Source organism: Carya illinoinensis, chromosome 1, assembly GCF_018687715.1.
Source record: "Carya illinoinensis cultivar Pawnee chromosome 1, C.illinoinensisPawnee_v1, whole genome shotgun sequence".
NCBI classification, from domain to species: Eukaryota; Viridiplantae; Streptophyta; class Magnoliopsida; order Fagales; family Juglandaceae; genus Carya; species Carya illinoinensis.
The window spans coordinates 586,035-603,020 of record NC_056752.1 but is presented as its reverse complement, the minus strand read 5'-3'; the positions used below and the strand labels follow the sequence as shown (position 1 = coordinate 603,020).

The window sequence follows — 16,986 nt, the reverse complement described above, 5'->3', positions numbered from 1 at the left end:
AGCTTCAGCCATCAAGCCTCCTGCCACCTCATTAGAATTCTTTATTCCGCAATCAAGAGGTCCTGAATATTCGCCACCTTGATCAAACGGTTCCTGAAAATCAGCACCGTTACTATTCATATTAACAACAATTTTTTCTCCCTCCTTCGTCCCCGCCGGATGGGCGTCCTCCGATGATCTACTCTTACTAGCCATGGTACTTCCTCGGCGAGGACTATATGGAAATCTACGTACTCCTCCATCCGCGCGCAGCCGACTACCAAACTGTTTAGTATCACTTGTTATTCCAGCAGCAGTTTTACACTCCATCTCGTCATGGATGATCCTTCCACAATCAAGGCAGAACCGTGGCAATTTTTCATAAGTAATCGGGACCCATGTTTGAAATCCTTGCAATTTAATGGTACGACCTTGTGCCAGAGGCTTTGTTAAATCCAAACAGATCCTAACTCTAAGGAATGACCCCCATCCCACATCATCCACATCCACCTCCACCTCCTCCACCTCCCCAAGCGAGCTTCTGAGCCTAACCCCACACTCCTTAGACATTCCTGCCAATGGTAAATTATGAAACTGCACCCACATTGCTGCCTTATCAAACGACATTCAGCCCAAGGGAGTATACCCATCAAACACATTCATAACAAAAATGTTGCCATCAAACAGCCATGGACGCCCACTCTCCACTCGGTTCTTATCAGCATGAGTAGCGAAGGTAATCACAAAAACATTACGTCCCACTTCTGTGAAAATGTCTGGTTTACTAAGCCTCCACACCCTTCCCATAGTATTTTCCACTATATTCTTCCCGATCACCCTCTCCGACCATATCTTACCAATCAAACTACGTTCACCCTTTCTCTGCACTTCCGAACTACCTTTCTCCTCAAGCTCTATTGCCTCCCCTTCTTCTTCATTCAACTGAAAGTTTTCCCACATCTCCTGAAGTTTCTCCATCGCATAGACTCAACCTACGGTGGCTAGCCCTCTCAGACACCACCACTCAAACACCACCTCTATTTCCTAGAGAGAAAATAGAGAGGAGACTCAGATATATCTACAAAAAAAAATGAAGTGGGTTTGCGATCATCTTAATTATTAGAATAGTAAAATGGATTACTATTATATTTGAAGATTCTGTCTCAACCCCGAATAGTTGCCATATAATCAAATTAATTGCCATCAACTTAACTTTTTTTCCCCTTTTTTTATTTTTTATTTATTTATTTTGGTAAAGCAGATGAGAGGTTTCAAATCTTAATTTTTTATTTAAAAAATTGGGTCATATGTCATTAGGTCATCAACTTAACTTAAGTTGAGAGCGAGGGTTTCATTATCCTAATAATAATAATAAGAATAAATTACAACTCCCCTACATGCATAATTTAGGGCTGTAATCGAGTCAAGTCGAGTCGAGCTGAGCCAGTCTTTGGCTTGCTGAGCTCGACTTGACTCGACTCAAAATACTTGAACTCGAGTTTGAATCTGAATTCAAGATTTTTATTCTTTGTTCGATCTCAACTCGATAAGTTAAACTCTCAACTCAAGCTCGTTTCACAAATGAGTTCGAGTCGAGCGCTTGAGCTAGAATTATTTCTTTATTTATTATTTTTTGAATGAGATTTAATAATTAATAAATTAAAAAAATAAAAAACTAAAAAAATCTAATATTGAATTTATACAACTAATAAGTAGAACCTATATTGAATTATAAAATTTTAAAAATTTATAAATAATTAATATCTAACTAGTTGATATTTATCCAAAATAACAATATATTATATACTTACATATATTATTAATACATACACTAAATATGATTGCATATATTTATTTCATATATGGTTTCCACATACTAGTATATGAAATTATTAAATTTTATCGACTAATTATTATACAAATTATAAAATATACTTATGAAGTATGTTTACTATATATACATAAGTAATTAAATTACATATTATATATTTAATTATAAAAGTGGTATGCTTATATTACTAGCTAATACATATATATATGTGTGTGTGTGTGTGTGTGTATGCATATATTTATCAATATATGAATGAGTTTTAATTGAGTTGAGCTAACGAATCGACTCGAGTCGAATCGAGTTTTTTAGGGTATATGTCATTTATAAATCAAGCGGGTATATGCTTTCACGAACAAGCTTTTTTTTTTTTTTTTTTTTTTTTTTTTTCACGAGTCGAGTTCGATTTGAGTTTAACTGAGCGAGTATCGAGCGGACTATTGAACAGACTGGTTTATTTACAGCCCTATACATATATCATCACGAGAAATACTTTGTTGGTCATTTCATCATATATGTATCTTCTATATATAAAAAGTGTGTATGAAACGGAAAATCTTGTTTTAACGGTTTTTCTTGTTTTTCCGTTAAAGTTAACACCGTTTGTTTTAACGGTTTGGCACATAAAATGAAGACATAAATGTTAAGAGAGATAGCATTCAATGTTGTTATATGATTTATTAATCTCAATAATTATAATACTTAATAGTTTATATAATAATAAGTAATTAAAGATTAGTTATTATATTTTCTCTTTCTCCTTAACATATACACGTGTATTAGGTGCATAAGATGTGAATCCCTAAGTATAATATACGTGTATTATATGTTTCATTAATTCAGATTATTGGGTATTCCAAATTTAAAAATCTCATATAATATATAATATAAGTGTGTTTAATCAAAGTGTTTTTTTTTTCCATGGTAGTAGGACGTAACTTCCGCTAAGTCATATTCCATACGTGGGCTTGCTATGATAGACACGTGACAAAGGCCGTGATCCTTGAACTCATCAAGAAAGAGTAAATTCGGCCAACAATTTCAAAATATATTTTATGATTTATATATATGTTATATATAGAAAATATTATACCACAAATTTTATAAAAAGATTATGTTTTAACTTTATGTTGTCCCTGATCGACTCAACCAATAGTAAAATAAGAATTTCAATGTTGTCTCTATTGATTGTCTATAGGATGACATAAATTGATAAATTATAATACAAATATCAAACGACACATATTTTGAACTACCGTTTGTGTTAGACTTTTATTAAATTTTTCGTATATATCTTTGCTAAAATTATAGATGTTATAAACATGTATTGGATTATATGATACTTTGAATTAATTTTTTTATTTTCTCCAATATGCCTTAAATTATTAAGTGACATCAATAATTTTTATAAAATATATATTATTTTTTACAAATAATCATTTCATAAAATTAGATAAACGTGCTTTGCACGTTACTCCCACCTAGTGTATATATATGTGTGTATATGCGTGTATATATATATATATATATATATATATATATATATATATTAACTCTATTTCTTCCCAAGCCTGTATATTTTAGAATATTTTCCACTAGGTTCCAACCCTAATACTAGATTGGTTTCAGGCTTTTTAACTTTTATGTACCTAGTTTATGAACATATATATATATATATATTGAACAGAGCAGCAACTATATATAAAGGTGGGGCCAACCCTAATTATATAAAAGAATAGCTGTACAAAAGTTAGACAAGAATTTATTCTGTCCGGACTGCATGCAATTTGAATGCACCCGAAGACTTGAATGAATTTGAAATAGAATTTGTTGGAGTTTAACATGTTTTTCTCATGTGATGTCAACAAACAAGCTAACAGACCCATGCACCTTACCATAAATAACCTATAACGAAAGAAAATCATATAAGTAAATAAATTTAGACTCATAACAAAACATGGGAGATATTTTTCAAAATGTTATTTGATGTTACATATGCCTTGATATATATTCTAATAAATAAATAAAATTGTTTATACAAACATCGATTTGAATTGATATAATATTCTATATCAAGTGTTAAATATTTATACTACAGTAGTATTAATTATTATTCTCTATATTGAGCTTTTTTTTTTTAATACTGTCCGATAATTCTGCTATTAATTGCTTAAATTAGAAAGGAAGCAATAAATAAATAAATAGATTGGACAGGTAGAGTCGAGAGAATTAGCTGCTATTACCTAAAATCATCTTCCAACAGTGCATAATATATATACTCCATAGTCTCTATAGAACATAAAACGCATTGTTTCAAATCATGTAACTCAATATAATTAAACTAAGACGCCACCAAGTTTCAAAATAAACGTCAATTTTCTAAAATGCTAAGTCAACAGGAAAAAAACAAATCTACTGAATAAAATTTTTCAAAAATCGAAGTACTCTCTTTGTACTTAATCTACTATGCTCAAATAGTCTTACCCATACTTGCTATTCTGAATCCTTAATTGAAGCACCAAAAACATCTGAAAATATTATAGAGATAAGGTGTGAATTATCAACAACTTAGTAAACAGAGAATATATATTAATATGTAAACATGAGCCTTTTCATAGAATTCTAAATGCAGAACAAAACATTATAGTTTCAGAATGCAGATCCAAAGCATGTTATCAAAATATCAACAGTTCAAAATGTTCGCATTCAAAAGTTTTTTGGTATAGTATAACTGAACATTATCATTACACCATATCATATCTATCAGAACAAAGACAATGTTTAATCCCCATCATAGGATTGTGTGCATGTTTATGGTTAACTAAGCAAAACCTATCACTGTTCGTCACCAACGTAATGCACTTAGAACATATACTACTATTACATCTCATGGAGGGACCGAGCCACTATTGTATCTCTTGGTAGGGTCTGAGACCATTATTATCTCACATGGCCGGGTCAAAGGCCATTATTATGTCCTGTGACAAGGCCAGATGACCCGGCCATAGGTCACTATTATTTTCGTAATAACGTCAGAAGCCACTATTATATCACGTGGTAAGGCCATAATCAGAGCGAAACAAAAATATTGATATCAACCATATAATAGATGCCACAGTTTTACACTTGTTATAAAGTCAGAACAGAATATAAATTGAAATCAAAATCATTGAAACAGAATTGAAAACAGAATCAGATATAGAATCAGAATGTCATGCCAAATATCTTTCAGATGCCACATCATATCAAAACAGAGTAATGAATATATTCAAATCTTCTTCACATAATCCAAAATAGATTCAGAGTATATTCACATAATCAAAACAGATTAAGAGCATCTTTACATAACAAACACAAATTTTCAGATTTCTTATTCCCTCTTTTTGCATAATTCAGAAAATAAAATATCAAAATTTTGCTCATGTCCACACCAGTTATGTCAGAAAATATTTTCTTTTTTTATACATATTTCATGAGTAACGCAAAACACATAACTGAGGTTGCTTTCATATTTTTTTCATATCAAATATGCATATTTTCACAGATCAACCTTGGTCCATTTCTTTTTTTTTTATTATTTATTATTATTTTTTATGCAAAGTCTAGTATTGGAACCTGCTTACCTAGATTTTTAAATTTTTTGAATTTCCTCACAACAGTGCCAAGGGAATATCAATCACCTCCTATAAAATAGTCACGTATTTGCTTAAATTTCCAATTGAACATGCACTTCGTAACTAAAATTCAAGATATATAAAAATAATAATATGTGTTTCCCTAATGTCTAAAATCCTCAAAACCCCAAAATATCATCATTCCCTAAAATACTTCGATTTCCATATAAGTTCTCTAAATGATCACGTGATTAAACTGTAAACTATCTCCAACAGCCAAACATCTAATTTCTCTTAGTTTTATTACAATAATATCATCATAATTAATAAACACTAAGTCACCTACTAGGGGCATATATGTAATTTGTTGTGTAAGGGGCTTAACAATTAATGTGTTTTAAAAGTGAAGTGAAGGAGAGAGGCTTACAATAGAGTTACCATGCGACGTGGGTCGTGGGTTTGTCCACGAGCTTCTGGTGTGGGTGAGTGACAGTGGTTGTCCTAGGTAGTAGAACCTAAAGATGAGAGAGAGAGAGAGAGAGAGAGAGAGAGAGAGAGAGAGAGAGAGAGAGAGAGAGAGAGAGAGAGAGAGAGAGAGAGAGAGAGAGAGAGAGAGAGAGAGAGAGAGAGAGAGAGAGAGAGAGAGAGAATGTATCACTTACGGTGATTCAAGTCAGAGACAGAGAGAGATAACATGTGGGGGAGAGATCATACTGAGAGGTAGAAGCTGAAGGAGGCTTAAGGGCAGGTGTTGGGTGGTGCATGATGGTTCTTGGTGGTTGGGTTGAATGTTTTGGGATGGTGAGCCCTTCACAGTGGTGCTGATTGAGCTTGCGTGAGTGAGGGCTTGTTGAGGTGATCACAGCGGTGGCTCTGGCAGTGGACATAGTGGTTCCAATGTAAGATGGTGCTATCTTCTTTTATGCTAGATGGTTGAAGGGAGTTGCTGTTTTCCTCGAGTAGAACAAAGATTGCGATGGTTGTGTGTAGAGGCATGGGGTTGGGTTTTGACTAGATTAGCTGTCGATTGGGTGGTTTGCGGTAGAGGAGAGGCTGTTGGTGTGGAAGATGGCTTTCGGCTTAAGTGCAAGTTGAGATGGCTTGCCTGGTTGCTTCCTAGATGTGGAGTGTAGCAGTGCAATTGTGCCTTGTTGCCATGTGTTTGGGTGGCTACGGGTTATGGAAGGGAGTCAAGGTGGTGTTGCTTCAACGTGGTGCACTTTAGTAGAAGGTAGTGGCGTAATACAAGGCTTGGGGCGATTTTGTGATACCACGGCTTGCCATTCGTTGCTTGTCTGGGGAGGAGATATGGTGGCCTGCTGGGTGTGCGTGGAGGTCAATTGGTTCATGGAAACCGTGGGAGGAGAGGATCTATTTTTTGGTGGCTTCCAGCTAGGTGGTTTCTTGTGGGATGAGGTGGTGTGAAGAGATGTCGTGGCTCAACTAAGGGAGTTTAATTGTGCGACAACGACAAGGTACTAAGGGCTATGGGGTTGCTATTTTCCGTGAGCCTTGGGGGTGGTTTCTATGGTTTTTTTATTCCAACAAAAAGTGGTGTTGCTTCTTAGACATGGAGACGTGAGACGTGCGGACTGAGGGTGGTGGTGTGTGTAATGTGATAACGCTAGGGATTTGAGGAAGGAATATGAAACCTAGCCATATGATCTGTGTTTGGGAGGAAGGGAGAGAGTTCATGAACATGTATAAGGTGTAGATATATAATTGTTCTGAACCCTAGTGGAAGGAGACTATATGGTGGGGAGTTTGTAACTAAATAAAACCTTGGGTCTCATGGTTTAAAACCAACCGGTATGTGCTTTGGGGTAATTGGGTAGATTCACTTAAATGATTTTGGGTGGTGAATGGTCTTAACAAATGAGTTGGGCCTGTTAGAGCGGTCCAAAAATTTCTTTGGTTTGTCTGTATTCTCATGGGTTGAGTATTTAATAAATATTAATGAGTCTTGGCTCAAGTTTTAAATTAATTCAACTCATCCCGTAAATAATAAATGGTTTTAACTTAGTCGTTAGGCCCAGTACTATACTTTATCAGAATAAAAATTTTGAATCTGTGATCTATTTAAAACTATTCTATAAATTTCAATTGGACAATTTATAAAACAAATAGATTAATATTTTTTTAGTTAGGACAGGGTGTTACAACACATCCGAAAGAGGGAGAGGGAGATGACATACAGTCAAAGCAAAATAAATTTTGACGGTCAAAGGCATGGGTTCGCTTTTCCTTTCCTAAATAGATAAATAAATAAATATATTGTATTAAAAGGAAAAATAAAAAATAAAGAAAAAAGTGTCTGAAATATTCGATTTGGTAAAAACGAGATGGTAGGGTTTAGGGTAGGGTAGCCCGTCTGCTTTCTCGTCCTCCCGTGGGGTTTCGCTGCCTGTATTTTAGTCAAAACAATAAATTAAATAATCTGCACCTGCTTTTGCCTTCGTGTGGACGGGACGACCACTCCCTTCTATGTTCCCCCCATTCATTGAACTTTCGCCCTTTTTTTAGTTTACCTCTTTTCATTATATAATTTTTTTTACAAAAACATGTTTTTATTTATCTTTGTGACAGACCAATGAAACATATAATGTCAGAGGTTTGATTGGATATCGCGAAAATAATGATAAAAAAAAAAAAACTATCCAAGCAAAATGAAAGACTAATACATTGATTGAAGGGAAGCGGTAGATTACATTTCCGGGGACAGATGATATACGAGACTAATGACTGCACGTGTGCTGCGCGCTGGCCGAATGGCTTTATCGACCTTCTCCAAAGCTTAGCTCCCCGTCGTCCACTCTCTCAATTATATTCAAAACTTGCACTATTTTTTATTTTATTTTATTTATTGTATTTCAGTTTCCCATTTTTAAAATTTTTTATATGTAATTTATAATTATTATTGTTGTTGCCGTGAAGAGGTCCTGCAAAATCCTCTCAGTAAACACACCCTCCACTCTCTCCCCAAAAAGAAGAGCTGTATAGCTGCGAAGGCTTTTTGCCAGGGGGATGGATGGATGACTTCTCCTCTCATTTCCCTTTCTCTTTCTTTTACTGTAGCTGTAAGGCTCTTCGATTTCCTCATTTTGCTTCCTCTTTATGCTCTGCCTCTCACTTGCTATTCCCATTTTTTTGTACTGATTTGTTAGGTTTACGATTCTTTGTTTGAGTTGTTTGTTCTAGTTTTCACTATTTGCTAGATTTGCTGTTGGATTTTCGATTTAACCCTTTCGAAGCTTGAACGTGAAGTGAAACAAATTTGCTTGAGTGAGTTGTGTGAGTCTGTGTTATGATGTTAATGATTCTTTTGACCTTCGAAAAAGAGATGGGATAAAGCACAATGGAACCGTGTGTCTACCATAAAGAGTGTTTTTACCTGTGACGGTCAATGAGAGGAAACTTTTGAGGGGGTTCTTATTCTCTCTTTTTTATCCCTTATTCACACATCTTATGTGCAAACTAAGATGTAATGCTGCTTGAAGGGTGCTTTGCGGTTCGGTGACTTATGGGTTTGGAGGCGGTTTTGTATTTTTAGTTTCGTTTTCTTTCAAAAAGGGACTTCGGAGATGCCTATGTTTCAGCCCCCAAAGAGGGATGCAGTTGTTGGGTATGAAGGCGGTGGAGATGGGCATGTTCTAGATTTGGACACTGCTGTCAAAGATGGGATTTTGGGTGGTGTTGACGCTGGGTTTGTGGGAGCTGCTGTAGGAGAGAAATTGGATCTGCAGAAGATGATTGAAGAGCTCAACTTATCCGAGGTTCCCTCGGTGTTTATTTGCCCAATATCGCTCGAACCAATGCAAGACCCTGTGACCCTTTGCACCGGTCAAACCTATGAGAGGTCCAACATTCTCAAATGGCTCGGTCTGGGGCACTTCACTTGCCCCACTACGATGCAAGAGCTCTGGGATGATTCGGTCACGCCGAATAGGACCCTTTACCATCTAATTCACACTTGGTTTACCCAGAAGTATTTGCTCATGAGGAAGAGATCAGAAGATGTACAAGGAAGGGCGTCAGAGCTTTTGGAGACACTAAAGAAGGTGAAGGGTCAAGCTAGAGTTCAAGCCCTCAAGGAGCTGCAACAAGTTGTGGCAACTCATGCCACTGCCAGGAAGAGAGTGATTGATGAAGGCGGTGTTGCTATTCTTTCATCATTGCTGGGTCCATTTACATCCCATGTTGTTGGTTCTGAAGCCATTGGGATTCTTGTGAATTTGAGCCTGGATTCAGAGTCGAAAACAAACTTGATGCAACCTGCAAAGATTTCATTAATAGTGGATATCTTGAACGAGGGTTGCATTAATACGAAAATCAATTGTGCCCGATTGATTGAAACGTTGATGGAAGAAAAGGATTTCAGGTCAGAGATTGTTTCAAGTCATAGCCTCCTGGTTGGTTTGATGAGGCTGGTGAAGGACAAGAGACATCCAAATGGAGTCTTGCCCGGACTTAGCCTCCTTAGAACAATATGCTTGCATAAGGAAGTAAGGGGGTTGATTGTCAGCATAGGGGTTGTTCCTCAACTGGTTGAATTGTTGCCCACTTTGGATTTTGATTCCTTGGAATTAGCCCTTTTCGTCTTGGACTCATTGTCTACTCTACAGGAGGGAAGAGTAGCCTTGAAGGAGTGTTCAAACACCATTCCAAATATGGTGAGGCTAATAATGAGGATTTCAGAGACCTGTACTCAATATGTACTGTCAATCTTATGGTTTGTCTGCAGTCTAGCCCCTGATGAATGCTCCTCAATTGCTGTGGATGCGGGGTTGGCGGCAAAACTCCTCCTTGTGATTCAGAGTGGTTGCAATCCTGTCTTAAAGCAGCGGTCTGCAGAGCTTTTGAAGCTGTGCAGTTTAAATTATTCGGATACAATCTTTATCTCCAAGTGCAAGCTTACAAGAACTATCCAATGAGTAGAAATTTTTACACCAGCATTTTAATCTTTGAGGCAAGGGAGGTATAAAGGGCCTGCCACATCTAAGTCCAGGAATCTCGTATTAACCCCAGCAGATGTGGTGGGGGTTTCAGGTGCACTCGATTGCTCTCCTGTATATATTGAGGTGCTTCATTTCCAACAATCGATTCATCATAGAAATGGAGGAGGATCAAAATGTAGGTAACAACCCACCTTGGTGTAAAGAGTCAAATAAACCCCGTCAAGAAGATTGTTATATAACCTTGCAATATTTGCGTTGGGGGTGCATTAATGTGAGAAGTAAAATATTGTTGTTAGGGGAGGAGAATTTGGAGCTTTTGCAACTGTACTTCTTAGTTATTGCTTTGCTCCATATATGGCTTCTTTTTTATCTCCTTTCATGACTCAGTGGCCTCCAATTTTCATTGCTATTAAAAGTGAGCTTTGCTTTCGGCCTCACACGTGTACAGTTTGCGGGGCGCTGGGCTTCACATTTTTTTTTTTATTTTTTTATTTTGTGTGCAACGATATCAACCATTTCATTATCACTTGTCTGATTCTGCACTCCTGTGTATATTGATTTGTCAATCTTTACGAGGGTGCTACCCCTCCCGTACTTAAAAATTAAATAAAAAATACTTCAAAAGACTAATGGGCATGGTCTCTTTTGTGCGGAGAAAATTAAGGCAGGGTGGGTTATCAATGAAGTCGATTTGTTTGCAGTCCAACTGATAATCCAAGTTGAAGCCCTCGGCAGCCAACGGCCTGTGGCCCGATGGTATAACACCCACATTTCCAAAAGTGGAGATCAATGGGTTCGACCTCCCCTTCCCCCAATGTATATATAAAAAAGAAAGTGTTGAAGCCCTCAGACACATGCGCTGAAATTCACCATTTTTGTGGATGACTGCACGCATAGTGGCATGTTTTTAGCGTTTTATCCTTTTGCAGTAAATGTTGAGGACATGCCTGAAAGAATTGAAATAACTCTGGAATTGCTTACCAGAGACGTATGCATTTGTATTCATATATATAATTAAAGTTGTTACAAAGGATAAGATTTATAAGAATTTAAACTTAAGTGTAAAACGTAACTGCTGCAGAACAACGTGAAGAGGAAAAACAGAGAACCGTGTCAACCACCAAACTACGAAAGCTTTGGAAAGTTATGTAGTTTGAATATCAGTTATTGGAAAAACAGAGAATAATGTCAACCACCAAACTACAACAGCTTCGGTAAGTTACGTAGTTTGAATATTAGTTATTATAGATTTAACTTTATCCTTATTATTCTCCCGTAAACTAGCAGGGAGATCCGAAACAGAGAGCTTTTCCCGGAGATAACAGAACCGATCAGCTGTGTGTCCCTTGGTAAAGATATATGCAGGTTGGAGAGAACTGAGAACGTGTTGAAGAATAATATCTCGATTGGCTACCTTTTCACGGAAAAAATGGTAGTCCACTTCAATATGTTTAGATCGTGCATGAAAAATTGGATTGGAGGCAAGAGCTAAAGTATTGATATTATCACACCAAGCAATGGGAGCAAAATCAAGGGAAATCTTTAGCTCACACAAAAGCATGCGCAACCAATAAACTTCAGCCGTAACGAGAGCTAAACACCGGTATTTAGCTTCAGTACTCGATTTAGACACCACAGGTTGTTTCTTTGCCGACCAAGAAATGAGATTGGGTCCAACGTAAACACCATAACCACATGTTGATCTTCTATCATCAGGATCACCAGCCCAATCAGAGTCACAATAGGCATTAATATCAAATGAACCAGGTTTGTAGAAAAGACCATAATCAAGCGTATTCTTCAAGTATCGCAGCACACGTTTGGCTGCTGTCCAATGAGCCATGGTTGGAGCTTGCATGTGTTGACAGAGTTGATTCACTGAGTACGAGATGTTGGGACGTGTGAGAGTAGCATACTATAAAGCCCCCACCGTTTGCTGATATTCAGAAGGATCCTGAAGAGCTTCTCCATCATATTTGGACAGTTTGGACCCCGAGACACAGGGTGCACGATATGGTCGAATACCAAGTAGTTTCACACGGTCCAAAAGATCAATAATGTACCGTGTTTGCTGTAGATGTAATCCTGAAGGATTGTGTGTGGCTTCAATACCCAAGAAATACGTCAACTGACCAAAATCCTTCATAGCAAACTCAAGTTGTAGTTCAGAAATAAGAGAGGTAATGAAGTCCCGATCATTTGAGGTAACAAGAATATCATCCACATATACTAATAAAAACACATGGACTGCTCCAAGATGATAAGTAAATAATGAAGGATCAACTTGTGAATTTTGAAAGCCAAGGGCCAAAAGAGCCGTGGAAAGTCGATTAAACCAAGCCCGAGAGGCTTGTTTCAACCCATAAAGAGATTTATGAAGCTTACAAACAAACTGAGGATGGACCGGATCTTCAAAGCCTTTCGATTGAGTCATATAGACCTCTTCTTCTAAAATGCCATGGAGAAAAGCATTAAAGACATCAAGTTGCCGAATTTCCCAATTGAAAAAAATGGCAAGTGCAAGAACCATACGAACAGTGGAAGGTTTGATGACTGGGCTGAATGTATCATGAAAATCAATACCACTTTTTTGAAGACAACCAACAACAACTAGTCTGGCCTTCTGACATTCAATACTGCCATCAGGGCGCCGCTTGAGCTTAAAGACCCATTTGCAAGGGACCACGCTTTTACCAGATGGTCAAGAACACAGTGACCATGTTTCATTCTTTAATAAGGCCTGAAACTCACTTTCCATTGCTGCAAGCCATTCGGGTTGAGACGCCGCGTGAGCATAGGAACGAGGTTCAGAGATAACTACACCTGCATGTAATGCTTGAAAAGGATGACAAGTAGAATATAACTTAAAATCAGGAAAACTACGAGGCTTAAGATGACCGGTTTAGGATCTAGTAACTCGATGTGAGGGAGCCACAGGAATAGGTGAGCCATCAATTTGGGTTTGAGGAGATGCATTGTTTTGTGGTTTAGGGAGATGAGAAGAAAAAGGTGCAGTGGAAGGGGGCAAGGTAATCTGAGTCTCAGTTTGGTCAGAATTGAGAGATGGGAGAGAAGAGTGGAGATGGGTATCGAGTGAGGCAGTATCGGGCGAGATATTTGGGGAAGAAGACGCTGGAATATTAGGCAATACAGGGGAAGAAGAAAAAGAAAAGGAGGGAGGGGCAAAAAATAAACTTGGAGAATTACCTGAAGGGTGTACGCAGCTGGCAGGATTAGTGACGTTGGATTGTACATGAGCTGTAAACTTTCCTTCGTCAAAAATCACGTTGCGAGATATATAAACACGTCTAGAGGAAGGGTCAAAACACCGAAAGCCTTTATGATTAGAACAATATCCAATGAAAATGCAAGGTGTGCTACGATATGATAATTTATCATTTGTATAAGGACGAAGGCATGGAAAACATTGACAGTCAAATGCTCGAAAATATGTGAAGTCGGGAGGGAGATGAAAAAGCCGTTCATAAAGTGATAAATAATCAAGAACCTTGGTAGGTAAGCGATTAATTATATAAGTAGCAGTTAAAAAAGCATCAACCCAAAATTTCTTAGATAAGCCTGATTGAGCGAGAAGAGTAAGTCCCATTTCCATAATATGACGATGTTTCCTTTCAGCGAGGCCATTTTGTTGAGACGTATGAGGACATGATAATCGATGAAAAATTCCATTATCACTCAGAAATTGCTTAAAGATGGTAGAACAATATTCACCACCATTATCGCTTTGAAATTGTTTAATGGTGGAGTTAAATTGTTTTTCCACTAAAAGCTTGAATTTAACAAATGTAGAGTAAACATCAGATTTATTTGAAATAGGAAACATCTAACAAAAACGAGTGAAGTCATCAATGAAAATGATATAATAGCGACAACCACTCAAAGAAGGAGTGGAAGTGGACCAAACATCAGAATGAATTAGTTCCAAAGGAGTAGTTGATTCTCTTGAAGAATCAAAGAATGGCAACTGTTTTGACTTTCCGAGTTGACAAGACACACAAATGGATGATTTATTTATTGAATCACTAACTGGAAGAGAAAAATTAGAAATGACACGACGAAGAATTGTTGGGGAAGGATGTCCCAAGCGACAATGCCAAGTGGAGGTAGAAGCCTTGACGCCAACCGTCATTGTGAGAGCATGCAATTTTGGTGATGATAGTTGACAAAGGTTGATCGGGTACAATCCATTATCACTTGGTCCCTTCAGTAGCGTGTCCCCCGTCAGTATATCCTTCATAGAAAAATCAGAACCAGTGAGTTCAAAAAGAACATTATTATCGTTACAAAATTTATTGATAGAGAGAAGATGAGTGGAAGCTTTAGGACAATAAGCAATATTTTTCAAGGCAAGCGTAGAAGAAGATGTTTTAATGGAAGCATTGCCAGTACGAGATATGAGCAAACCTGTCCCGTTACCTACGCCCACGGAGTCATCACCTTCATAAGGTTGAGAAGTCGCAAGATTAGCAATATCGGAGGTAACATGAATATTAGCACCACTGTCGGCATACCATTGATGCTGATTTAAATAAGTCGTATTAGCCTCCACAACCATAGCAGCTAATTCAGTAGGAGGATGACGTCCCTGGAAGGAGTAGTTCATGCGATTAAAGCAATCCAAGGCCTGATGTCCCTCGCGTTTGCAGATTTGACATGGGGATCGTGAACGTGACTCAGACGGAGCATGGGCAGCTGAAGACGAGGACGATAGGTGAGGTAATGGCTGTCGAAACTGGGTAGAATTACTCGAGCCTCTAGATATTCCTGAGAATCGAGATTTGTTACTGTTATGCCGAGAACCTGGTTTAGAACCATGTTTATGCAAGTAGAGAGCATAGGGAACGGCCTCAGAGTGGAGAGATTGATTATGAAATTTTTGCATTAAATCATGGTTGAGTAACTCTGCATGAAAATTAGAAAACGACATAGATTTCTCTTTGGCGAGAAGCATATATGTTGTCACAAAGGAGTGAAAAGAGGAATTGAGACCATTGAGAACAGAGAGAATTAAATCAGAATCATCAATTGGTTTTCCAACAACATATAATTCATCAGCAAGAGACTTAACTTCATCCAAAAAATTTTGGCAAGACAAGGAGCCTTGCTGTAAAGTTTGCAGCTTTCTCTTGATAAGAGAAATACGAGACATCGAGGGCGCAGCAAACCGTGCGCCAAGAACTTGCCAAGCAAGCCGAGAAGTTTCAAGTCCATAAATGATGGAGACCACCGCAGGAGACAAACAAGAAATAATCCAGCCAAGTACCATTTGGTCCTTACACTGCCAAGACATATAAGCAGGGTTAAGAATACCTTGGGCCTTTTGTTCATCGCTGGAAAAACGAGGTGGACATAAATCAAAACCATCAATGATTCCCATGAGTCCATAGCTCCGAAACAGAGGAAGCAATATAGCACTCCAGGCAAGGAAGTTAGTTCCGTCAAGTTTGATGGAAATAACTTGAGCTGGAAGGTGAAATGCAGTGGAAGACGACAAGGAGTCCGTAGTAGCAGCCATAGGATCAAAGGAAGCGTTAGCTATAAGAGGCTGTGATACCATGAAAGAATTGAAATAACTCTGGAATTGCTTACCAGAGACGTATGCATTTGTATTCATATATATAATTAAAGTTGTTACAAAGGATAAGATTTACAAGAATTTAAACTTAAGTGTAAAACGTAACTGCTGCAGAACAACGTGAAGAGGAAAAACAGAGAACCATGTCAACCACCAAACTAAGAAAGCTTCGGAAAGTTATGTAGTTTGAATATCAGTTATTGGAAAAATAGAGAACCATGTCAACCACCAAACTACGATAGCTTCGGTAAGTTACGTAGTTTGAATATCAGTTATTATAGATTGAACTTTATCCTTATTAATGCCCTCACTGGTGAATTCAAAATGAACCAAAAAAACTAAGAAAGTGCTTTGCGGATTCAGTCCTAACTCCAAATTCCGAGGCTTATCCCATTAATACACGTAATGTTTTTCCAAAAACATGTCCCAAGTTTTTGTCCGGGTTTAAAATTACATGCATTTTAAACTTATACATATATACTTATATTTATATATACTCATAGTTTACAAATTGTATATATAAATATATATTACAATTTGTTAGATTTGTTCATTTGGGACCATTGCGTATAGCTGGCATTGAACATATCTTTTTATGAACATTTTTGTGTCTTTCAGGGTGTTTGGCAATAGTACCATGCTTTGATGATCTTCGTAGTGAGTGACCTCTTGAATGATTTCTGCATTTCTCCTCATGCACCTCTCTCATCACATACTTGGTTTCCTCCTTAGAGATGCACTTTAATAATGGGATTGAAAAACCCCATCTATATAATGTCCCATCTACCATGGTGAATTGAGCCGCCCTGCTTTTGACCTCCTTGCTTCTTTCTAAGAGGTGGGAAGATCTCTAGTTTCTAGATACTTGATTATCTCATCTGGCCATCGTGTCATGCTCTCTCTGATTTCTAAGGCCACATTCCCTATGGCCGGTGTATCTATAGCCAGGAGGTTGATCTCCTCTTATTTCACTGATGCTGCTTGTGCTAATTGATTGACTTTTCAATTATCTCC

General features: G+C 37.5%; 1 protein-coding gene across 1 annotated transcript; it reads left to right on the top strand.

Annotated features, from left to right (window-relative positions):
- Window positions 1–8,174: 8,174 nt before the first annotated feature.
- LOC122304231 (U-box domain-containing protein 30-like) lies at window positions 8,175–10,813 on the top strand. The gene has a single exon (XM_043116374.1). The coding sequence runs from the start codon at window positions 9,003–9,005 to the stop codon at window positions 10,350–10,352; it is 1,350 nt and encodes a 449-aa protein (XP_042972308.1). The 5' UTR covers window positions 8,175–9,002; the 3' UTR covers window positions 10,353–10,813.
- The last annotated feature ends 6,173 nt before the right edge of the window (window positions 10,814–16,986 follow it).